Source organism: Leptodactylus fuscus, chromosome 1, assembly GCF_031893055.1.
Source record: "Leptodactylus fuscus isolate aLepFus1 chromosome 1, aLepFus1.hap2, whole genome shotgun sequence".
Classification (NCBI taxonomy): Eukaryota; Metazoa; Chordata; class Amphibia; order Anura; family Leptodactylidae; genus Leptodactylus; species Leptodactylus fuscus.
Genome location: NC_134265.1, coordinates 128,763,220 through 128,788,887, shown reverse-complemented (window position 1 = coordinate 128,788,887; position 25,668 = coordinate 128,763,220). Strand labels below are relative to the sequence as shown.

Here is a 25,668-nt window from a genome sequence, read left to right as displayed (position 1 = left end):
CCGAGTGTGCACAAGGGTTCAAGCGCAAACTCGGCTCTGATGTAGCAGAGCTGAATGTGCACAAGGGTTCAAGTGCACCCTCGGCTCTGATGTAGCAGAGCCGAGGGTGCACAAGGGTTCAAGTGCACCCTCGGCTCTGCTACATCATCATGCTAATAGAATGCATTGGCCAGCGCTGATTGAAGCAGAGCTGAATGTGTGTGCTTAGCTCAACTACTCCACTGGCCCTGGCCAATGCATTCTATTAGCATCATGAAGCAGAGCTGAATGTATGTGCTTAGCTCAACTACTCCACCGGCGTAGTTGAGCTAAGCTCACACATTCAGCACTGCTTCATCACGCCAACAGAATGCATTGGCCAGCGCTGATTGGCCAGAGTATGGAATTCGGCCAATCAACGCTGGCTCTGCTGGAGGAGGAGGAGTCTAAGGTCGGACCAGAATGGAGACTGGTGTGGAGCGATCTTAGACTCCGCCTCCTCCAGCAGAGCCAGCGCTGATTGGCCAGAGTACAGAATTTGGCCAATCAGCGCTGGCTCTGCTGGAGGAGGCGGAGTCTAAGATTGCTCCACACCAGTCTCCATTCTGGTCCGACCTTAGACTCTGCCTCCTCCAGCAGAGCCAGCGATGATTGGCCGAATTCCGTACTCTGGCCAATCAGCGCTGGCCAATGCATTCTATTAGCGTGATGAAGCAGAGCTGAGTGTGCACAAGGGTTCAAGCGCAAACTCGGCTCTGATGTAGCAGAGTCGAGTGTGCACAAGGGTTCAAGTGCACCCTCGGCTCTGATGTAGCAGAGCCGAGGGTGCACAAGGGTTCAAGTGCACCCTCGGCTCTGCTACATCAGAGCCGAGGGTGCACTTGAACCCTTGTGCACCCTCGGCTCTGCTACATCAGAGCCGAGGGTGCTCTTGAACCCTTGTGCACACTCGGATCTAAGGAAACTGGAAGCATGGGCGGAGACTTGGCAAATGAAGTTTAATATTGACAAATGTAAGGTAATGCACTTTGGTCAATGTAATAAAATGTATGACAATGTACTTAATAGTAAATTACTGGGTAAGACTGCCAATGAAAAAAGACTCAGAGATTGCTCCCACAATTTCCATGCCTGTGACTGTAACACGGACAGGCACATACAGGCCATCGCAATAGACGTAACAGAGTGCCCATAGCAAAAAGTATCAGTGCTTTTAGTTTGCACTCGACACAGAGTAAAGCTGGAGCTAGGACTCAGCTTACCTTACTGGGCAGTGAATGAGCTGTGCACAGCTAAGGGAGCGTTCACACTACCGTCGGTGTCTGACATGTAGTGTCCGCTCCTAATGTCCGCTCAAAATCAGTCACGGACGCTAGGAGCGGACACTAGATGTGTCCGTGACACCTGTCATTCACTTGAATGGGCATCGGGTGCGTTCTTTTGCACTCCGTGCCCGTCCTTCCCTGTCCGCAAGAGAAGATGTCCGACTTCTCAAGCGGACAGAGGAACCCTGCATGCACCCGATGCCCATTCAAGTGAATGACAGGTGTCACGGACACATCTAGTGTTCGCTCCTAGCGTCCGTGACTGATTTTGAGCGGACACTAGGAGCGGACACTACATGTCGGACACCGACGGTAGTGTGAACGCCCCCTAAGCCATCAGAACACCCTGCAGAGCAGGTAAGACAAAACCTAAATCTTTCTCTCAGGAGGAAAGAAAAGGGAAAGAGAAAAAAGGGGAAGAAGAAGGGGTTAACACACACCTTCTTCCAACCAACACACAGGCCTCCTCACCATCTGTCCAGTCACACAGGACAGAAAAAAACAAGCAGGGGGGAGGTTCTTGTGCCCTCTTATAGGGCAAGCCATGATTAATTAATTGGCTAATTAAAAATCCGCCTATCCTACCAGCACACAGGGGCAGAAATACCCCATATTGTGCCGCTGTAGGACGACAGGGAAGCAGACAGTGCATGCAGCCTGGCTGAAAGACTCAGATGGGAGAACCCCTTTAAGTATTTCAAGGGTCAAATATCATGTGTTAATATACCATTAACTAACTTGTATTATTTTTGTACAATGTACATTTAATAGAAAGCACTTGTGAGCAATGTGTATTCCAATTTGCGCTCCCAAAATAGTTACTTCAGAATTAACTGGTGTAAAATCTCAGAGGGCCGGGAGTTTAGAGACTTCCATCGTGTGCAGATATAAAAGATGAATCCTACAGTGGTAAAGGTAACAGGTTTATCTAAGCGGCTATGACACAGGCAATACTATTAAGAAATTATCTAAAACATAGACTTTTACAAGTGATCAGGATGAAATAATAGAAGAATGAAGAATATTAATGTACACAAGGAGAATAAAAGTGAAATACATCGGTGCACAGATTGAGACATTCATGAACTTTACATTTTAAACATTTTAATCTGGTATGACTAGAAATGTATGCACTGACACATGTAATGGCTACTGAATAATTGACAAGCTCAGATTAGGCATCATCCGAATTAAGATGTTAGAGAATTATTTCCTTAAGAATTTGTAAATCAGCATAAGGACATCACAAATACATTAACCAAGACAGAGTGGCTTGTTGGCATTCCCTGGCACCCAGAAACAACCTGCCTGCAGTTCCTATTCCACTGATGCTCCTGGTTGTTATTCCATATTCCTGTTTTTTTTGTTACAGTAAAATATCTCTCATTTCCTTCCCAAGAAAGCTTTGCATCCAAGAACCGTGACCCTGCCAACTGAACAATGTAATTCTAAACATGTCATAAATGAAGCTTGAATTGATCGGTTATTGGTAAATTTGTCTATAAGTAAATTTTTAGTTTACTATTATATTACCTTTTAGCAGTATGTTCTTGATAACTGTTAAAGCTTTTATATACATAAAACACAATGGGTGATGTACCCTTGAAAAATAAAAGGTGGGCACGTCCAACACCAAAACAGGGTAAACAGGTAAAACACCAAACAGGGATTATAATACCAGTGAAACATTAAAATGTAAATCCGTTTGCACTTTCTGTATCTTACAGGCTGACCATGCTCTCTATTATTGAAAGTATCAGTGGCTCAAATTCCACACATTTTATTTTGCTTGGCTTCCAAACTTCTCCGTTGGTTAAGACTCTACTTGCAACATTATTTTCTATTGCATATATGTTCACAATCTTGGAAAATGCAACAATCATTTTTATTTCAATGCGGGATCCTAAACTTCACACACCCATGTACTTCTTTCTTAGTAAACTATCATGGTTGGAAACGGTTTATGTATCTGTTACTGTGCCAAAAATGTTAAGTGACCTTTTGACGGGAAATAATATAATATCTCTATATGGTTGTATGTTGCAACTCTACTTATTTCTTTCCATTGGCTGTTCAGAATGCTTCTTGTTGGCTGCCATGGCCTATGATAGATATCTTGCCATTTGCAACCCTTTACTCTATCACAGTATTATGACTGATAAGATGTGCTGGGTCCTTACTTTGGGGAGTTTGTTTTTAGGTTTTCTGGCCTGTTCATTCTCTATAGGTTTGATAGCGCAGCTCAACTTTTGTGGACCCAATATAATTAACCATTACTAGAGATGAGCGAACAGTGTTCTATCGAACTCATGTTCGATCGGATATTAGGCTGTTCGGCATGTTCGAATCGAATCGAACACCGCGTGGTAAAGTGCGCCATTACTCGATTCCCCTCCCACCTTCCCTGGCGCCTTTTTTGCTCCAATAACAGCGCAGGGTAGGTGGGACAGGAACTACGACACCGGTGACGTTGAAAAAAGTAGGCAAAACCCATTGGCTGCCGAAAACATGTGACCTCTAATTTAAAAGAACAGCGCCGCCCAGCTTCGCGTCATTCTGAGCTTGCAATTCACCGAGGACGGAGGTTTCCGTCCAGCTAGCTAGGGCTTAGATTCTGGGTAGGCAGGGACAGGCTAGGATAGGAAGGAGAAGACAACCAACAGCTCTTGTAAGAGCTAAATTCCAGGGAGAAGCTTGTCAGTGTAACGTGGCACTGACGGGCTCAATCGCCGCAACCCAGCTTTCCCAGGATCCTGAATGGAATACACTGTCAGTGTATTCCCGTATACCCGATATATACCCCGATACCCGTTCCAACGGTGTGCCCCCCCACCTTCACCCCAGAAATACCCTGCAAGTCCCCTAGCAATAGAATTGGGGCTATATACACCCACAATTTTTACTACTGGTATACAGTGCCATTGTCTGACTGGGAATTCAAAGAATATATTGGGAATACAAATACCCTCATTTCTTGCTACTGCCATATAGTGCCAGTTTCTGACTGGTAATTCAAAGAATATATTGGGGTTACGTGCACCCACAATTTTTACTACTGGTATACAGTGCCATTGTCTGACTGGGAATTCAAAGAGTATATTGGGAATACAAATACCCTCATTTCTTGCTACTGCCATATAGTGCCAGTTTCTGACTGGGAATTCAAAGAATATATTGGGGTTACGTGCACCCACAATTTTTACTACTGGTATACAGTGCCATTGTCTGACTGGGAATTCAAAGAATATATTGGGGTTATAAATACCCTCATTTCTTGCTACTGCCATATAGTGCCAGTTTCTGACTGGTAATTCAAAGAATATATTGGGGTTACGTGCACCCACAATTTTTACTACTGGTATACAGTGCCATTGTCTGACTGGGAATTCAAAGAATATATTGGGAATACAAATACCCTCATTTCTTGCTACTGCCATATAGTGCCAGTTTCTGACTGGGAATTCAAAGAATATATTGGGGTTACGTGCACCCACAATTTTTACTACTGGTATACAGTGCCATTGTCTGACTGGGAATTCAAAGAATATATTGGGGTTATAAATACCCTCATTTCTTGCTACTGCCATATAGTGCCAGTTTCTGACTGGTAATTCAAAGAATATATTGGGGTTACGTGCACCCACAATTTTTACTACTGGTATACAGTGCCATTGTCTGACTGGGAATTCAAAGAGTATATTGGGAATACAAATACCCTCATTTCTTGCTACTGCCATATAGTGCCAGTTTCTGACTGGGAATTCAAAGAATATATTGGGGTTACGTGCACCCACAATTTTTACTACTGGTATACAGTGCCATTGTCTGACTGGGAATTCAAAGAATATATTGGGGTTATAAATACCCTCATTTCTTGCTACTGCCATATAGTGCCAGTTTCTGACTGGTAATTCAAAGAATATATTGGGGTTACGTGCACCCACAATTTTTACTACTGGTATACAGTGCCATTGTCTGACTGGGAATTCAAAGAGTATATTGGGAATACAAATACCCTCATTTCTTGCTACTGCCATATAGTGCCAGTTTCTGACTGGTAATTCAAAGAATATATTGGGGTTACGTGCACCCACAATTTTTACTACTGGTATACAGTGCCATTGTCTGACTGGGAATTCAAAGAATATATTGGGGTTATAAATACCCTCATTTCTTGCTACTGCCATATAGTGCCAGTTTCTGACTGGTAATTCAAAGAATATATTGGGGTTACGTGCACCCACAATTTTTACTACTGGTATACAGTGCCATTGTCTGACTGGGAATTCAAAGAGTATATTGGGAATACAAATACCCTCATTTCTTGCTACTGCCATATAGTGCCAGTGTCTGACTGGGAATTCAAAGAATATATTGGGGTTACGTGCACCCACAATTTTTACTACTGGTATACAGTGCCATTGTCTGACTGGGAATTCAAAGAATATATTGGGGTTATAAATACCCTCATTTCTTGCTACTGCCATATAGTGCCAGTTTCTGACTGGTAATTCAAAGAATATATTGGGGTTACGTGCACCCACAATTTTTACTACTGGTATACAGTGCCATTGTCTGACTGGGAATTCAAAGAGTATATTGGGAATACAAATACCCTCATTTCTTGCTACTGCCATATAGTGCCAGTTTCTGACTGGGAATTCAAAGAATATATTGGGGTTACGTGCACCCACAATTTTTACTACTGGTATACAGTGCCATTGTCTGACTGGGAATTCAAAGAATATATTGGGGTTATAAATACCCTCATTTCTTGCTACTGCCATATAGTGCCAGTTTCTGACTGGTAATTCAAAGAATATATTGGGGTTACGTGCACCCACAATTTTTACTACTGGTATACAGTGCCATTGTCTGACTGGGAATTCAAAGAGTATATTGGGAATACAAATACCCTCATTTCTTGCTACTGCCATATAGTGCCAGTTTCTGACTGGTAATTCAAAGAATATATTGGGGTTACGTGCACCCACAATTTTTACTACTGGTATACAGTGCCATTGTCTGACTGGGAATTCAAAGAATATATTGGGGTTATAAATACCCTCATTTCTTGCTACTGCCATATAGTGCCAGTTTCTGACTGGTAATTCAAAGAATATATTGGGGTTACGTGCACCCACAATTTTTACTACTGGTATACAGTGCCATTGTCTGACTGGGAATTCAAAGAGTATATTGGGAATACAAATACCCTCATTTCTTGCTACTGCCATATAGTGCCAGTGTCTGACTGGGAATTCAAAGAATATATTGGGGTTACGTGCACCCACAATTTTTACTACTGGTATACAGTGCCATTGTCTGACTGGGAATTCAAAGAATATATTGGGGTTATAAATACCCTCATTTCTTGCTACTGCCATATAGTGCCAGTTTCTGACTGGTAATTCAAAGAATATATTGGGGTTACGTGCACCCACAATTTTTACTACTGGTATACAGTGCCATTGTCTGACTGGGAATTCAAAGAATATATTGGGAATACAAATACCCTCATTTCTTGCTACTGCCATATAGTGCCAGTTTCTGACTGGGAATTCAAAGAATATATTGGGGTTACGTGCACCCACAATTTTTACTACTGGTATACAGTGCCATTGTCTGACTGGGAATTCAAAGAATATATTGGGGTTATAAATACCCTCATTTCTTGCTACTGCCATATAGTGCCAGTTTCTGACTGGTAATTCAAAGAATATATTGGGGTTACGTGCACCCACAATTTTTACTACTGGTATACAGTGCCATTGTCTGACTGGGAATTCAAAGAGTATATTGGGAATACAAATACCCTCATTTCTTGCTACTGCCATATAGTGCCAGTTTCTGACTGGGAATTCAAAGAATATATTGGGGTTACGTGCACCCACAATTTTTACTACTGGTATACAGTGCCATTGTCTGACTGGGAATTCAAAGAATATATTGGGGTTATAAATACCCTCATTTCTTGCTACTGCCATATAGTGCCAGTTTCTGACTGGTAATTCAAAGAATATATTGGGGTTACGTGCACCCACAATTTTTACTACTGGTATACAGTGCCATTGTCTGACTGGGAATTCAAAGAGTATATTGGGAATACAAATACCCTCATTTCTTGCTACTGCCATATAGTGCCAGTTTCTGACTGGTAATTCAAAGAATATATTGGGGTTACGTGCACCCACAATTTTTACTACTGGTATACAGTGCCATTGTCTGACTGGGAATTCAAAGAATATATTGGGGTTATAAATACCCTCATTTCTTGCTACTGCCATATAGTGCCAGTTTCTGACTGGTAATTCAAAGAATATATTGGGGTTACGTGCACCCACAATTTTTACTACTGGTATACAGTGCCATTGTCTGACTGGGAATTCAAAGAGTATATTGGGAATACAAATACCCTCATTTCTTGCTACTGCCATATAGTGCCAGTGTCTGACTGGGAATTCAAAGAATATATTGGGGTTACGTGCACCCACAATTTTTACTACTGGTATACAGTGCCATTGTCTGACTGGGAATTCAAAGAGTATATTGGGAATACAAATACCCTCATTTCTTGCTACTGCCATATAGTGCCAGTGTCTGACTGGGAATTCAAAGAATATATTGGGGTTACGTGCACCCACAATTTTTACTACTGGTATACAGTGCCAATTTCTAACTAGGAATTCAAAATGCGCAAGGCTCCCGGAAAGGGACGTGGACGAGGCCGTGGGCGAGGTCGGGGGAATGGTTCTGGGGAGCAAGGTAGCAGTGAAGCCACAGGGCGTCCCGTGCCTACTCCTGTGGGGCAGCAAGCATTGCGCCACTCCACAGTGCCAGGGTTGCTTGCCACATTAACTAAACTGCAGGGTACAAACCTTAGTAGGCCCGAGAACCAGGAACAGGTCTTGCAATGGCTGTCAGAGAACGCTTACAGCACATTGTCCAGCAGCCAGTCAGACTCTGCCTCCTCTCCTCCTATTACCCAACAGTCTTGTCTTCCTTCCTCCCAAAATTCCGAAGCTTTACAGAACAATAACCCAAACTGTCCCTGCTCCCCAGAGCTGTTCTCCGCTCCTTTCATTGTCCCTCAACCTGCCTCTCCACGTCACGATTCCACGAACCTAACAGAGGAGCATCTGTGTCCAGATGCTCAAACACTAGAGTCTCCTCCATCTCCGTTCGATTTGGTGGTGGATGACCAGCAACCCACCCTCATCGACGATGATGTGACGCAGTTGCCGTCAGGGCATCCAGTTGACTGGCGCATTGTGCGGGAGGAGGAGATGAGACAGGAGTTGGAAGAGGAAGTGGTGGATGATGAGGACACTGACCCGACCTGGACAGGGGGGATGTCAAGCGGGGAAAGTAGTGTGGATGTTGAGGCAGGTGCAGCACCAAAAAGGGTAGCTAGAGGCAGAGGCAGAGGTCAGCAGCTTAGGCGAAGCCAGGCCACACCCGGAATCTCCCAAGATGTTCCAGTTCGTACCCAGCCCCGAAAAACTCCCACCTCGAGGGCACGTTTCTCGAAGGTGTGGAGTTTTTTCAAGGAATGCGCCGAGGACAGATATAGTGTTGTCTGCACAATTTGCCTCTCGAAATTGATTAGGGGCTCTGAGAAGAGCAACCTGTCCACCACTTCAATGCGCCGTCATTTGGAATCCAAGCACTGGAATCAGTGGCAGGCAGCAACGGCAGGACAAAGGCCGCCTGCCGTTCACGCCACTGCCACTGCCTCTGCCTCTGCCTCTGCCACTGCCACTGCTGACTGTGCTGGCGATGCACTCCAGAGGACGAGCCAGGACACCACTTCATCTGCCTCCGCCACTTTGTTGACTTCTACCTCATCCTCCCCTGGTCCTGTCTTATCTCCTTCTCCTGCACCATCAAAGGCACCATCAGGCGTTTCTTTACAACAACCCACCATCTCTCAGACATTGGAGCGGCGGCAGAAATACACTGCTAACCACCCACACGCGCAAGCCTTGAACGCCAACATCGCTAAACTGCTGGCCCAGGAGATGTTGGCGTTCCGGCTTGTTGAAACTCCCGCCTTCCTGGACCTGATGGCAACTGCGGCACCTCGCTATGCCGTCCCTAGCCGTCACTACTTCTCCCGGTGTGCCGTCCCCGCCTTGCACCAGCACGTGTCACTCAACATCAGGCGGGCCCTTAGTTCCGCGCTTTGCACAAAGGTCCACTTGACCACCGACGCGTGGACAAGTGCATGCGGACAGGGACGCTACATTTCACTGACGGCACACTGGGTAAATGTAGTTGAGGCTGGGACTGCTTCCCAAACTGGCCCGGTGTACCTCGTCTCCCCGCCTAACATTCCTGGCAGGGACACGAGAAGAACACCCCCCTCCTCCTCCTCCTCTACCGCCTCCTCCTCCGCCTCCTCCTCCGCCACCGCCTCCTCCTCCGCTGTTAGATTGACCCCAGCTACGAGTTGGAAACGTTGCAGCACTGGCGTTGGTAGACGTCAGCAGGCTGTGCTGAAGCTGATCAGCTTGGGGGACAGACAGCACACTGCCTCCGAGGTGAGGGATGCCCTCCTCGATGAGACGGCAATATGGTTTGAGCCGCTGCACCTGGGCCCAGGCATGGTCGTTTGTGATAACGGCCGGAACCTGGTAGCAGCTCTGGAGCTTGCCGGACTCCAACATGTTCCATGCCTGGCCCACGTCTTCAACCTAGTGGTGCAACGTTTCCTAAAGAGCTACCCCAATGTTCCAGAGCTACTGGTGAAAGTGCGGCGCATGTGCGCCCACTTTCGCAAGTCGACAGTAGCCGCTGCTAGCTTAAAATCTCTCCAGCAACGCCTGCATGTGCCACAACACCGGCTTTTGTGCGACGTCCCCACACGCTGGAACTCAACGTTTCAGATGTTGAATAGAGTGGTTGAGCAGCAGAGACCTTTGATGGAATACCAGCTACAAAACCCTAGGGTGCCACAAAGTCAGCTGCCTCAGTTTCACATCCATGAGTGGCCATGGATGAGAGACCTTTGTGACATCCTACGGGTCTTTGAGGAGTCCACAAGGAGGGTGAGCTCTGAGGATGCGATGGTGAGCCTTACAATCCCGCTCTTGTGTGTTCTGAGAGAATCCCTGATTGACATCAGGGATAACTCAGATCACACAGAGGAGTTAGGGATAGCATCCGATCCGTCACAGCTGGAGAGTAGGTCCACACATCTGTCCGCTTCACTGCGTTTAATGGAGGAGGAGGAGGAGGAGGAGGAGGAGGAAGAAGAGTTGTCCGATGATGTGATGGTGATACAGGAGGCTTCCGGGCAACTTCGAATCGTCCCATTGTTGCAGCGCGGATGGGTAGACATGGAGGATGAGGAGGAAATGGAGATTGAACTTTCCGGTGGGGCCAGAGGAGTCATGCCAACTAACACTGTGGCAGACATGGCTGAGTTCATGTTGGGGTGCTTTACAACCGACAAGCGTATTGTCAAAATCATGGAGGACAACCAGTACTGGATCTTTGCTATCCTTGACCCCCGGTATAAAAACAACATCTCGTCTTTTATTCCGGTAGAGGGGAGGGCCAATCGCATCAATGCTTGCCACAGGCAATTGGTGCAGAATATGATGGAGATGTTTCCAGCATGTGACAGTGGCGGCAGGGAGGGCAGTTCCTCCAGTAGGCAACCAAGTTCTCACCGGTCCACACAAACGAGGGGCACACTGTCTAAGGTCTGGGACACCTTGATGGCACCCCCTCGCCAAAGTGCCGCCACGGAGGGTCCTAGTGTCACCAGGCGTGAGAAGTATAGGCGCATGTTGCGGGAATACCTTTCCGACCACAGCCCTGTCCTCTCCGACCCCTCTGCGCCCTACACGTATTGGGTGTCGAAGTTGGACCTGTGGCTTGAACTTGCCCTATATGCCTTGGAGGTGCTGTCCTGTCCTGCCGCCAGCGTCCTATCTGAGAGGGTGTTCAGTGCAGCCGGTGGCATCATCACTGACAAGCGCACCCGTCTGTCAGCTGAGAGTGCCGACCGGCTCACTTTGATAAAAATGAACCACCACTGGATAGAGCCTTCATTTTTGTGCCCACCTGTGTAAAGCACCCCAACATGAAACTCCATGTCTGTACTCAACCTCTCCAATTCCTCCGCATCCTCATACTCATCCACCATAAGCGTTGCACAATTCTGCTAATACTAGGCTCCCTCCAACATGATTTCCCCCAACTCTGCTGGTTAGAGGCTCCCTCCACCCTGATTTCCACCAACTCTGCTGGTTAGAGGCTCCCTCCACCCTGCTTTCCCACAACTCTGCTGGTTAGAGGCTCCTTCCACCATGAATTTGCCCAAACTGGGCTGTTTAGAGGCTCCCTCCACCATGAATTGGTCCAAACTGGGCTGGTTAGAGGCTCCCTCCACCATTACTTGGTCCAAACTGGGCTGGTTAGAGGCTCCCTCCACCATGAATTTGCCCAAACTGGGCTGTTTAGAGGCTCCCTCCACCATGAATTTGCCCAAACTGGGCTGTTTAGAGGCTCCCTCCACCATGAATTGGTCCAAACTGGGTTTTTTAGAGGCTCCCTCCACCATGAATTGGTCCAAACTGGGGTGGTTAGAGGCTCCCTCCACCATTAATTGGTCCAAACTGGGCTGGTTAGAGGCTCCCTCCACCATGAATTGGTCCAAACTGGGCTGGTTAGAGGCTCCCTCCACCATGAATTGGTCCAAACTGGGGTGGTTAGAGGCTCCCTCCACCATTAATTGGTCCAAACTGGGCTGGTTAGAGGCTCCCTCCACCATTAATTGGTCCAAACTGGGCTGGTTAGAGGCTCCCTCCACCATGAATTTGCCCAAACTGGGCTGTTTAGAGGCTCCCTCCACCATTAATTGGTCCAAACTGGGCTGGTTAGAGGCTCCCTCCACAATTAATTGGTCCAAACTGGGCTAATTAGAGGCTCCCTCCACCATGAATTGGTCCAAACTGGGTTTTTTAGAGGCTCCCTCCACCATGAATTTGCCCAAACTGGGCTGTTTAGAGGCTCCCTCCACCATGAATTGGTCCAAACTGGGCTGGTTAGAGGCTCCCTCCACCATGAATTTCCCAAAACTTGGCTGTTTAGAGGCTCCCTCCACCATTAATTGGTCCAAACTGGGCTGGTTAGAGGCTCCCTCCACCATGAATTGGTCCAAACTGGGGTTTTTAGAGGCTCCCTCCACCATGAATTGGTCCAAACTTGGCTGTTTAGAGGCTCCCTCCACCATGAATTGGTCCAAACTGGGGTGGTTAGAGGCTCCCTCCACCATTAATTGGTCCAAACTGGGCTGGTTAGAGGCTCCCTCCACCATTAATTGGTCCAAACTGGGCTGGTTAGAGGCTCCCTCCACCATGAATTTGCCCAAACTGGGCTGTTTAGAGGCTCCCTCCACCATGAATTTGCCCAAACTGGGCTGGTTAGAGGCTCCCTCCACCATGAATTGGTCCAAACGGGTTTTTAGAGGCTCCCTTCACCATGAATTGGTCCAAACTTGGCTGTTTAGAGGCTCCCTCCACCATGAATTGGTCCAAACTGGGGTGGTTAGAGGCTCCCTCCACCATTAATTGGTCCAAACTGGGCTGGTTAGAGGCTCCCTCCACCATTAATTGGTCCAAACTGGGCTGGTTAGAGGCTCCCTCCACCATGAATTGGTCCAAACTGGGGTTTTTAGAGGCTCCCTCCACCATGAATTGGTCCAAACTTGGCTGTTTAGAGGCTCCCTCCACCATTAATTGGTCCAAACTGGGCTGGTTAGAGGCTCCCTCCACCATGAATTGGTCCAAACTGGGTTTTTTAGAGGCTCCCTCCACCATGAATTTGCCCAAACTGGGCTGTTTAGAGGCTCCCTCCACCATGAATTGGTCCAAACTGGGTTTTTTAGAGGCTCCCTCCACCATGAATTGGTCCAAACTGGGCTGGTTAGAGGCTCCCTCCACCATGAATTGGTCCAAACTGGGGTGGTTAGAGGCTCCCTCCACCATTAATTGGTCCAAACTGGGCTGGTTAGAGGCTCCCTCCACCATTAATTGGTCCAAACTGGGCTGGTTAGAGGCTCCCTCCACCATGAATTTGCCCAAACTGGGCTGTTTAGAGGCTCCCTCCACCATTAATTGGTCCAAACTGGGCTGGTTAGAGGCTCCCTCCACAATTAATTGGTCCAAACTGGGCTAATTAGAGGCTCCCTCCACCATGAATTGGTCCAAACTGGGTTTTTTAGAGGCTCCCTCCACCATGAATTTGCCCAAACTGGGCTGTTTAGAGGCTCCCTCCACCATGAATTGGTCCAAACTGGGCTGGTTAGAGGCTCCCTCCACCATGAATTTCCCAAAACTTGGCTGTTTAGAGGCTCCCTCCACCATTAATTGGTCCAAACTGGGCTGGTTAGAGGCTCCCTCCACCATGAATTGGTCCAAACTGGGCTGGTTAGAGGCTCCCTCCACCATTAATTGGTCCAAACTGGGCTGGTTAGAGGCTCCCTCCACCATGAATTTGCCCAAACTGGGCTGGTTAGAGGCTCCCTCCACCATGAATTGGTCCAAACTGGGTTTTTTAGAGGCTCCCTCCACCATGAATTTGCCCAAACTGGGCTGGTTAGAGGCTCCCTCCACCATGAATTGGTCCAAACTGGGCTGGTTAGAGGCTCCCTCCACCATGAATTTGCCCAAACTGGGCTGTTTAGAGGCTCCCTCCACCATTAATTGGTCCAAACTGGGCTGGTTAGAGGCTCCCTCCACCATGAATTTGCCCAAACTGGGCTGTTTAGAGGCTCCCTCCACCATGAATTGGTCCAAACTGGGTTTTTTAGAGGCTCCCTCCACCATGAATTGGTCCAAACTGGGCTGGTTAGAGGCTCCCTCCACCATGAATTTCCCAAAACTTGGCTGTTTAGAGGCTCCCTCCACCATTAATTGGTCCAAACTGGGCTGGTTAGAGGCTCCCTCCACCATGAATTGGTCCAAACTGGGGTTTTTAGAGGCTCCCTCCACCATGAATTGGTCCAAACTTGGCTGTTTAGAGGCTCCCTCCACCATGAATTGGTCCAAACTGGGGTGGTTAGAGGCTCCCTCCACCATTAATTGGTCCAAACTGGGCTGGTTAGAGGCTCCCTCCACCATTAATTGGTCCAAACTGGGCTGGTTAGAGGCTCCCTCCACCATGAATTTGCCCAAACTGGGCTGTTTAGAGGCTCCCTCCACCATGAATTTGCCCAAACTGGGCTGGTTAGAGGCTCCCTCCACCATGAATTGGTCCAAACGGGTTTTTAGAGGCTCCCTTCACCATGAATTGGTCCAAACTTGGCTGTTTAGAGGCTCCCTCCACAATGAATTGGTCCAAACTGGGGTGGTTAGAGGCTCCCTCCACCATTAATTGGTCCAAACTGGGCTGGTTAGAGGCTCCCTCCACCATTAATTGGTCCAAACTGGGCTGGTTAGAGGCTCCCTCCACCATGAATTGGTCCAAACTGGGGTTTTTAGAGGCTCCCTCCACCATGAATTGGTCCAAACTTGGCTGTTTAGAGGCTCCCTCCACCATTAATTGGTCCAAACTGGGCTGGTTAGAGGCTCCCTCCACCATGAATTGGTCCAAACTGGGTTTTTTAGAGGCTCCCTCCACCATGAATTTGCCCAAACTGGGCTGTTTAGAGGCTCCCTCCACCATGAATTGGTCCAAACTGGGTTTTTTAGAGGCTCCCTCCACCATGAATTGGTCCAAACTGGGCTGGTTAGAGGCTCCCTCCACCATGAATTGGTCCAAACTGGGGTGGTTAGAGGCTCCCTCCACCATTAATTGGTCCAAACTGGGCTGGTTAGAGGCTCCCTCCACCATTAATTGGTCCAAACTGGGCTGGTTAGAGGCTCCCTCCACCATGAATTTGCCCAAACTGGGCTGTTTAGAGGCTCCCTCCACCATGAATTGGTCCAAACTGGGCTGGTTAGAGGCTCCCTCCACAATTAATTGGTCCAAACTGGGCTAATTAGAGGCTCCCTCCACCATGAATTGGTCCAAACTGGGTTTTTTAGAGGCTCCCTCCACCATGAATTTGCCCAAACTGGGCTGTTTAGAGGCTCCCTCCACCATGAATTGGTCCAAACTGGGCTGGTTAGAGGCTCCCTCCACCATGAATTGGTCCAAACTGGGTTTTTTAGAGGCTCCCTCCACCATGAATTGGTCCAAACTGGGCTGGTTAGAGGCTCCCTCCACCATGAATTTCCCAAAACTTGGCTGTTTAGAGGCTCCCTCCACCATTAATTGGTCCAAACTGGGCTGGTTAGAGGCTCCCTCCACCATGAATTGGTCCAAACTGGGGTTTTTAGAGGCTCCCTCCACCATGAATTGGTCCAAACTTGGCTGTTTAGAGGCTCCCTCCACCATGAATTGGTCCAAACTGGGGTGGTTAGAGGCTCCCTCCACCATTAATTGGTCCAAACTGGGCTGGTTAGAGGCTCCCTCCACCATTAATTGGTCCAAACTGGGCTGGTTAGAGGCTCCCTCCACCATGAATTTGCCCAAACTGGGCTGTTTAGAGGCTCCCTCCACCATGAATTTGCCCAAACTGGGCTGGTTAGAGGCTCCCTCCACCATGAATTGGTCCAAACGGGTTTTTAGAGGCTCCCTTCACCATGAATTGGTCCAAACTTGGCTGTTTAGAGGCTCCCTCCACCATGAATTGGTCCAAACTGGGGTGGTTAGAGGCTCCCTCCACCATAAATTGGTCCAAACTGGGCTGGTTAGAGGCTCCCTCCACCATTAATTGGTCCAAACTGGGCTGGTTAGAGGCTCCCTCCACCATGAATTGGTCCAAACTGGGGTTTTTAGAGGCTCCCTCCACCATGAATTGGTCCAAACTTGGCTGTTTAGAGGCTCCCTCCACCATTAATTGGTCCAAACTGGGCTGGTTAGAGGCTCCCTCCACCATGAATTGGTCCAAACTGGGTTTTTTAGAGGCTCCCTCCACCATGAATTTGCCCAAACTGGGCTGTTTAGAGGCTCCCTCCACCATGAATTGGTCCAAACTGGGTTTTTTAGAGGCTCCCTCCACCATGAATTGGTCCAAACTGGGCTGGTTAGAGGCTCCCTCCACCATGAATTGGTCCAAACTGGGGTGGTTAGAGGCTCCCTCCACCATTAATTGGTCCAAACTGGGCTGGTTAGAGGCTCCCTCCACCATTAATTGGTCCAAACTGGGCTGGTTAGAGGCTCCCTCCACCATGAATTTGCCCAAACTGGGCTGTTTAGAGGCTCCCTCCACCATTAATTGGTCCAAACTGGGCTGGTTAGAGGCTCCCTCCACAATTAATTGGTCCAAACTGGGCTAATTAGAGGCTCCCTCCACCATGAATTGGTCCAAACTGGGTTTTTTAGAGGCTCCCTCCACCATGAATTTGCCCAAACTGGGCTGTTTAGAGGCTCCCTCCACCATGAATTGGTCCAAACTGGGCTGGTTAGAGGCTCCCTCCACCATGAATTTCCCAAAACTTGGCTGTTTAGAGGCTCCCTCCACCATTAATTGGTCCAAACTGGGCTGGTTAGAGGCTCCCTCCACCATGAATTGGTCCAAACTGGGCTGGTTAGAGGCTCCCTCCACCATTAATTGGTCCAAACTGGGCTGGTTAGAGGCTCCCTCCACCATGAATTTGCCCAAACTGGGCTGGTTAGAGGCTCCCTCCACCATGAATTGGTCCAAACTGGGTTTTTTAGAGGCTCCCTCCACCATGAATTTGCCCAAACTGGGCTGGTTAGAGGCTCCCTCCACCATGAATTGGTCCAAACTGGGCTGGTTAGAGGCTCCCTCCACCATGAATTTGCCCAAACTGGGCTGTTTAGAGGCTCCCTCCACCATTAATTGGTCCAAACTGGGCTGGTTAGAGGCTCCCTCCACCATGAATTTGCCCAAACTGGGCTGTTTAGAGGCTCCCTCCACCATGAATTGGTCCAAACTGGGTTTTTTAGAGGCTCCCTCCACCATGAATTGGTCCAAACTGGGCTGGTTAGAGGCTCCCTCCACCATGAATTTCCCAAAACTTGGCTGTTTAGAGGCTCCCTCCACCATGAATTGGTCCAAACTGGGCTGGTTAGAGGCTCCCTCCACCATGAATTTCCCAAAACTTGGCTGTTTAGAGGCTCCCTCCACCATGAATTGGTCCAAACTGGGCTGGTTAGAGGCTCCCTCCACCATTAATTGGTCCAAACTGGGCTGGTTAGAGGCTCCCTCCACCATGAATTGGTCCAAACTGGGTTTTTTAGAGGCTCCCTCCACCATGAATTTGCCCAAACTGGGCTGTTTAGAGGCTCCCTCCACCATGAATTGGTTCAAACTGGGCTGGTTAGAGGCTCCCTCCACCATTAATTGGTCCAAACTGGGCTGGTTAGAGGCTCCCTCCACCATTAATTGGTCCAAACTGGGCTGGTTAGAGGCTCCCTCCACCATGAATTTGCCCAAACTGGGCTGGTTAGAGGCTCCCTCCACCATGAATTGGTCCAAACTGGGTTTTTTAGAGGCTCCCTCCACCATGAATTTGCCCAAACTGGGCTGGTTAGAGGCTCCCTCCACCATGAATTGGTCCAAACTGGGGTTTTTAGAGGCTCCCTCCACCATGAATTTGCCCAAACTGGGGTGTTTAGAGGCTCCCTCCACCATGAATTTGCCCAAACTCTGCTGGTTAGAGGCTCAATCCACCCTGATTTTCAAAACAAATGTTGGTGCCAACCTCAACTTACTACAAGGGCCAAATTCACTGCTGGTGACAAGCTCTCCTCACTGCAAGTGCCAAATACACATGTTTCAAGGTGTTTTCCTACTGTCAGAGAGGTGGTATTGAGTGTGTAAAGTGTGTAGTTGTTAGGCTGTGATGTTGGGGTAATAGAGGGTCTTTGGTGTGTTAGATGCCCCCAGACATGCTTCCCCTGCTGTCCCAGTGTCATTCCAGAGGTGTTGGCATCATTTCCTGGGGTGTCATAGTGGACTTGGTGACCCTCCAGACACGGATTTGGGTTTCCCCCTTAACGAGTATCTGTTCCCCATAGACTATAATGGGGTTCGAAACCCGTTCGAACACACGAACATTGAGCGGCTGTTCGAATCGAATTTCGAACCTCGAACATTTTAGTGTTCGCTCATCTCTAACCATTACTTATGTGATATTTCGCCAGTCATTAACCTCTCTTGTGATGACATTTCTACTGTAGAGATTGTTGATTTCCTAACTGCATTGTCTGTGTTGATTAGTTCATTAGTCCTTATAATAACATCTTATGTCTATATAATATCCACTATAAAAAAGGGACCGTCTGATCGAAACTGGAGAAAAGCCTTCTCTACTTGTGCTTCCCATTTGACTGTCGTGGTGTTATTTTTTGGGGCAACAATATTTATGTATGCAAGACCACAAGCTATTGACTCATTTAATTTCAACAAATTTCTGTCCGTCTTATACTCCTTTATTATTCCAATGCTAAATCCAGTGATTTACACTTTAAGAAACAGTGACATAAGGATAAGTTTGTCTGCATTGTTTTCCTTTAATGCTGTTTCAAGTAAAACTGGAATATTAACTCCTTCCGGCCAGTGACATTTTTCAATTTTCAATTTAGCACAGGCTAGACTGAATATTCGGTGAACACACTACTACTGTGTGTGTAGATGTGTGTGTGTGTAGATGTGTGTGTGTGTAGATGTGTGTGCGTAGATGTGTGTGTGTGTGTATGTGTGTGTGTGTATGTGTGTGTGTGTGTATATATATATATGTATATATATATATATATATATATATATAGTACAGACCAAAAGTTTGGATACACATTCTCATTCAAAGAGTTTTCTGTATTTTCATGACTATGAAAATTGTAGATTCACACTGAAGGCATCAAAACTATGAATTATCACATGTGGAATTATATACTTAACAAAAAAGTATGAGACAACTGAAAATATGTCTTATATTTGAGGTTCTTCAAAGTAGCCACCTTTTGCTTTGATTACTGCTTTGCACACTCTTGGCATTCTCTTGATGAGCTTCGTGAGGTAGTCACCGGAAATGGTTTTCACTTCACAGGTGTACCCTGTCAAGTTTAATATGTGAAGACAAAAATAGAGAACAGCACCGAGCTGCATATAGTGAGGTACCGTATGGTAAATTTCTATTATTAGTATGAGAGCTTCTCACCTTGCAAGGTTGTGTAACACAACCATTAGTTAGGTTTTTGAACCACTTGAGGAGGGAGGGTTCCGCCCCTTTCTCTACGAGACTGCAGGATCCGTACCACCTTTAGTGTCATTCAATATGGGAGGACCAGATTTCGAAAAGGATCACCGCGCTCAGCCAACAGTCATATAATATTCTTTATTTTCATATAGAGGAACACACTACGCGTGTGATCCTGAGCGCGGTGATCCTTTTCGAAATCTGGTCCTCCCATAGGTTTAATATGTGGGATTTCTTGCCTTGTGCAGAAGTCAGGTGGATACACAGCTGATAGTCCTACTGAATAGACTGTTAGAATTTGTATTATGGCAAGAAAAAAGCAGCTAAGTAAAGAAAAACGAGTGGCCATCATTACTTTAAGAAATGAAGGTCAGTCAGTCCAAAAAATTGGGAAAACTTTGAAAGTGTCCCCAAGTGTAGTTGCAAAAACCAGCAAGCACTAAAAAGAAACTGGCTCACATGAGGATTGCCCCAGGAAAGGAAGACCAAGAGTCACCTCTGCTGCGGAGGATAAGTTCATCCAAGTCACCAGCCTCAGAAATCGCAGATTAACAACAGCTCAGATTAGAGACCAGGTCAATGCCACACAGAGTTCTAGCAGCAGACACATCTCTACAACAACTGTTAAGAGGAGACTTTGTGCAGCAGGCCTTCATGGCAAAATAGCTGCTAGACATTAGACCAGTAGAAATCTCTGCTTTGGTCTGATGAGTCCAAATTTGAGATCTTTGGTTCCAACCACCGTGTCTTTGTGCGACGCAGAAAAGGTGAACGGATGGACTCTACATACCTGGTTCCCACCGCAAAGCATGGAGGAGGAGGTGTGATGGTGTGGGGGTGCTTTGCTGGTGACACTGTCAGGGATTTATTCAAAATTTAAGGCATACTGAACCAGCATGGTTATTACAGCATCTTGCAGCAGCTATTCCATCCGGTTTGCGTTTAGTTGGACCATCATCTACTTTTCAACAGGACAATGACCCCAAACACACCTCTAGGCTGTGTAAGCGCTATTTGACCAAGAAGGAGAGGGATTGGGTGCTACGCCAGATGACCTGGCCTCGACAGTCACCAGACCTGAACCCAATCGAGATGGTTTGGGGTGAGCTGGACCGCAGAGTGAAGGCAAAAGGGCCAACAAGTGCTAAGCATCTCTGGGAACTCCTTCAAGACTGTTGGAAGACCATTTCAGTTGACTACCTCTTGAAGCTCATCAAGAGAATGCCAAGAGTGTGCAAAGCAGTAATTGAAGCAAAAGGTGGCTACTTTGAAGAACCTAGAATATAAGACAGATTTTCAGTTGTTTCACACTTTTTTGTTAAGTATATAATTCCACATGTGTTACTTCATAGTTTTGATGCCTTCAGTGTGAATCTAAATTTTTCCTAGTCATGAAAATACAGAAAACTCTTTGAATGAGAAGGTGTGTCCAAACTTTTAGTCTGTACTATATATATATATATATATATATATATATATATATATACACACACACACACACATCTACACACACAGTAGTAGTGTGTTCACCGAATATTCAGTCTAGCCTGTGCTATTCTTGAAAAAGAAAAGATCTGTTAGCTCATCCGGTAACCGACCCATACACAGTGTGAAGAAGGAGCATTGTTGTTAATATGAACAAAATATGTTAAGCGTTTCGCTGTATCTGCAAGTGTGTATGTATATATATGTATATATCACCCAGTAGTAGTGCATCCTTTGCTAATGTAAAAAAAAGAATCTTTGTTATTTCAGGATTTTTCTTTTGGTTAATTAAAAATATGCACATTAAAAATGACTGGAAAAAAACAAGGCAGGGACAGACAAAAGTAGGGGGAGTAGCATACACTTTTGGAAGTACTACTACTAAAAATAAGAATGTGAGTGGCAAGAACAACCCTGTTTTTTTCGTTTTGGTGGCACTTCCAGTAGCCACATGACTGTTGTACTTCCTGAGAATGAAGATGAAGATTTTGATTATTTAGCTAGCTTATCTTAGGAGGATATTGCATTTGAGAGTGATGTGTTCTTGAGTCAGGCTTCTGTGTGCCCCTCTTCCTTTTCCTATATAACACATAATTTACCACAGGGACTTTCTGATCAGTATTGTTTGCAAGCAGAGAAAGACGACATGATGACTTTCATTCTGGTAGGGGAGCTAGGTGGATACCTGAGGTGAAAATTCTGAGGGCGTGCATGGCCATGATGATGTGTTAGAAAAAAGTGGTGGCAGTGATGGTAGGTAGCTATGGTAACATGAGTGACTGTGCAGCAGGGCATAATATGATTAACAAGGCCGCAGGACATGTCTGCCTGAGTGGTAGCAGTGGTGGTAGATGTTTAGCAGCAGCAGTACTGTAAATAAAACATGATGATGGTGATGATAAAGGGAGGCGTGCTTTACCTGGCAGCTGGAAAAACTAAAATATCTTCTGAAATGGAAAGAATTCTATGACCCTGAGAACAACACTTAGGAGGCAGAATAGAACATGAATGATCCTCCAAGTCATCCCTGTATGGGAGCATGCTATATCAACAATGTGTTGGCAGAGTAGCAATTGACAGAATTTCCAGAAAATTTTTTGGCATACTATCAGCAAACCATGGGGTACTCTATCAGTGCACCTACTGCCTAGCTTGCCAGCTGAAAAAGCTGGACTATTTTTCAAAAGGTATCTATGGCTTGCTGAATGAAGTTCTCAAACTGGCACTCCCACATGTGCAAAAGTGCCCTTGCTTCACTTTACAATCATTAAATGAGGGAGGGAGAGTGTAGCCATTGGATTTCCCTGATGATGTTGGCAGCTAAAAATAATCCAGTACATAGTAACTGGAGAAAGCGAATTTGTTCGCCTGGTATTGAAACTCCGCCTGCCGTGCACCTGTAAGGTGATGTCAGTACTAGAAAGCATCTGACCTTACTGGGTTTTTAAATTGTGGCCTATGACGCTCAAAACATTGACCCTTGACTACTAAAGTATTGTCTCCTGCCCATAATTGATGCTCCATATATTGAAGGTTGCAAAAATCTTTCCACACCTCCTTTTACCTCCTGTACTTAAAAAACTCAGTTCTCAACCAACTCATTAAAAAGAGAAGGAAGAAGTGGAAATTTTAGGCTAAATCAGTCCTGAACTGGCACACCCCAATAAGTTTGCTAAATTGGCAGATGAGGGGGATGTTAGTACAGGGGTAACACTGCTGCAGCATGACACTTCCTCTGAAAGCCGGGGAATGTCTGCTCCAGTAAGAAGGGGGATAGGAGCGCAGAGAAGACTAGACAGGTGCTGGTAGTGGGAGATTCAATTATTAGGGGAACAGATAGGGCAATCTGTCACAAAGACCGGGATCGTCATACGGTGTGTTGCCTTCCTGGCGCTCGAGTTCGACACATCGTGGATCGGGTTGACAGATTACTGGGTGGGGCTGGTGTGGATCCAGCGGTCATGGTGCACGTTGGCACAAATGACAAAGTTAGCGGTAGGTGGAAGGTCCTTAAAAATGATTTCAGGGATTTAGGGAGCAAGTTAAAGGCAAGGACCTCCAAGGTAGTACTCTCAGAAATACTGCCTGTTCCACGAGCCACACTGGAAAGGCAGCAGGAGATTAGGGAGATAAACAAGTGGCTCAAGAGTTGGTGTAGGAAGGAAGGGTTTGAGTTCCTGGAGAACTGGGCCGACTTTGCTGTGGGCTACAGGTTCTATGCTAGGGATGAGCTGCATCTCAATGGGGAGGGTGCAACTGTGCTGGGGGAGAAGATGGCTAGACTGTTGGAGTGTTTAAACTAGGTACTGGGGGGAGGGTAACAGATGTAGAGGGCAAGATAGTGTAGAAATGGAAAGAGGGCTAGATACTATAACTGGGTAGTCAAACATAGAAATAGAAGACTGCTTCCCATCCAGACTTTTAAATAAAATTTAACTTTTAATCCATATTGTTAAAATACAGAAACCACATGGGTGAGCTTCATATGGGAGCTTTGTGATTGGTGCAATTACATCACGAGATCATCTAGATTTTTTGAATGAGATTTCTTTCACATAGATATATTTATACAGGTTTGCCGTACATGTTACAAAGTGATTTATATACTTTTCTCTAGGATGTGTAAAGATCTGGTTCACTATGTGTAATGATATTGTTCTATGGTTCGGGTGAATTTGACATTTACAGTCCTATGAAAAAGTTTGGGCACCCCTATTAATCTTAATCATTTTTAGTTCTAAATATTTTGGTGTTTGCAACAGCCATTTCAGTTTGATATATCTAATAACTGATGGACACAGTAATATTTCAGGATTGAAATGAGGTTTATTGTACTAACAGAAAATGCGCAATATGCATTAAACCAAAATTTGACCGGTGCAAAAGTATGGGCACCCTTATCATTTTATTGATTTGAATACTCCTAACTACTTTTTACTGACTTACTGAAGCACAAAATTGGTTTTGTAACCTCAGTGAGCTTTGAACTTCATAGCCAGGTGTATCCAATCATGAGAAAAGGTATTTAAGGTGGCCAATTGCAAGTTGTTCTACTATTTGAATCTCCTCTGAAGAGTGGCATCATGGGCTACTCAAAACAACTCTCAAATGATCTGAAAACAAAGATTGTTCAACATAGTTGTTCAGGGGAAGGATACAAAAAGCTGTCTCAGAGATTTAACCTGTCAGTTTCCACTGTGAGGAACATAGTAAGGAAATGGAAGACCACAGGGACAGTTCTTGTTAAGCCCAGAAGTGGCAGGCAAGAAAAATATCAGAAAGGCAGAGAAGAAGAATGGTGAGAACAGTCAAGGACAATCCACAGACCACCTCCAAAGAGCTGCAGCATCATCTTGCTGCAGATGGTGTCACTGTGCATCGGTCAACTATACAGCGCACTTTGCACAAATAGAAGCTGTATGGGAGAGTGATGAGAAAGAAGCCGTTTCTGCACGTACGCCACAAATAGAGTTGCCTGAGGTATCAAAAAGCACATTTGGACAAGGCAGCTTCATTTTGGAAACAAAAATTGAGTTGTTTGGTTATAAAAAAAGGCGTTATGCATGGCGTCCAAAAAGAAACAGCATTCCAAGAAAAACACATGCTACCCACTGTAAAATTTGGTGGAGGTTCCATCATGCTTTGGGGCTGTGTGGCCAATGCCGGCATCAGGAATCTTGTTAAAGTTGAGGATCGCATGGATTCCACTCAGTATCAGCAGATTCTTGAGAATAATGTTCAAGAATCAGTGACGAAGTTGTAGTTACGCCGGGGATGGATATTTCAGCAAGACAATGATCCAAAACACCGCTCCAAATCCTCAGGCATTCATGCAGAGGAACAATTACAATGTTCTGGAATGGCCATCCCAGTCCCCAGACCTGAATATCATTGAACATCTGTGGGATGATTTGAAGCGGGCTGTCCATGCTCGGCGACCATCTAACTTAACTGAACTTGAATTGTTTGTCCAAAATACCTTCATCCAGGATCCAGGAACTGATTAAAAGCTACAGGAAGTGACTAGAGGCTGTTATCTTTGCAAAAGGAGGATGTACTAAATATTAATGTCACTTTTCTGTTGAGGTGCCCATACTTTTGCACCGGTCAAATTTTGGTTTAATGCATATTGCGCATTTTCTGTTAGTACAATAAACCTCATTTCAATCCTGAAATATTACTGTGTCCATCAGTTATTAGATATATCAAACTGAAATGGCTGCTGCAAACACCAAAATATTTAGAACTAAAAATGATTAAGATTAATAGGGGTGCCCAAACTTTTTCATAGGACTGTATTTGCGGGAGGACCCCGTTATTTGGGTAATCACATTATGTGACCCGAACTCTTCGTGTACGGATATATTCATAGAAATTCATCGTTGTTATCTCTATGTTGCCCATATATTAGCTGAGTGGTTTATTATATTTCAACATATATATATGAAATTTTCCTCTCTTTTTAACAGGATCACCTATAATGAAATCGCAGTGTGTGTGAACGGTCACATACCATGCTGCTTATATCGATATGTTATTCATTTTTTGTATATATATTTTTTCTTTAAATGGGTCATTCATAGTTTATCTATTGTGTGTATGAACAGTTACTAGGATAGAAGTGAATTATCTAATAGAAATAAGACAACGCATTGGAT

The 25,668-nt window shown here is 45.9% G+C and overlaps 1 protein-coding gene across 1 annotated transcript; it reads left to right on the top strand.

Moving 5' to 3' along the window:
* Positions 1-2,963: 2,963 nt before the first annotated feature.
* Positions 2,964-18,892, top strand: LOC142189596 (olfactory receptor 6P1-like). The gene is made up of 2 exons (XM_075262205.1): positions 2,964-3,568; positions 18,445-18,892. Exons 1-2 carry the CDS (start codon positions 3,039-3,041, stop codon positions 18,890-18,892), a joined length of 978 nt encoding a protein of 325 aa, XP_075118306.1. The 5' UTR covers positions 2,964-3,038.
* Positions 18,893-25,668: the final 6,776 nt, after the last annotated feature.

Excerpts from the sequence above, each read along its gene's own strand:
- LOC142189596 (XM_075262205.1), top strand. The coding sequence starts at position 3,039 with ATGCTCTCTATTATTGAAAGTATCAGTGGCTCAAATTCCACACATTTT. Across the intron at positions 3,569-18,444 it reads AACTTTTGTGGACCCAATAT|TAACCATTACTTATGTGATA; the intron begins AATTAACCATTA and ends TTCGCTCATCTC.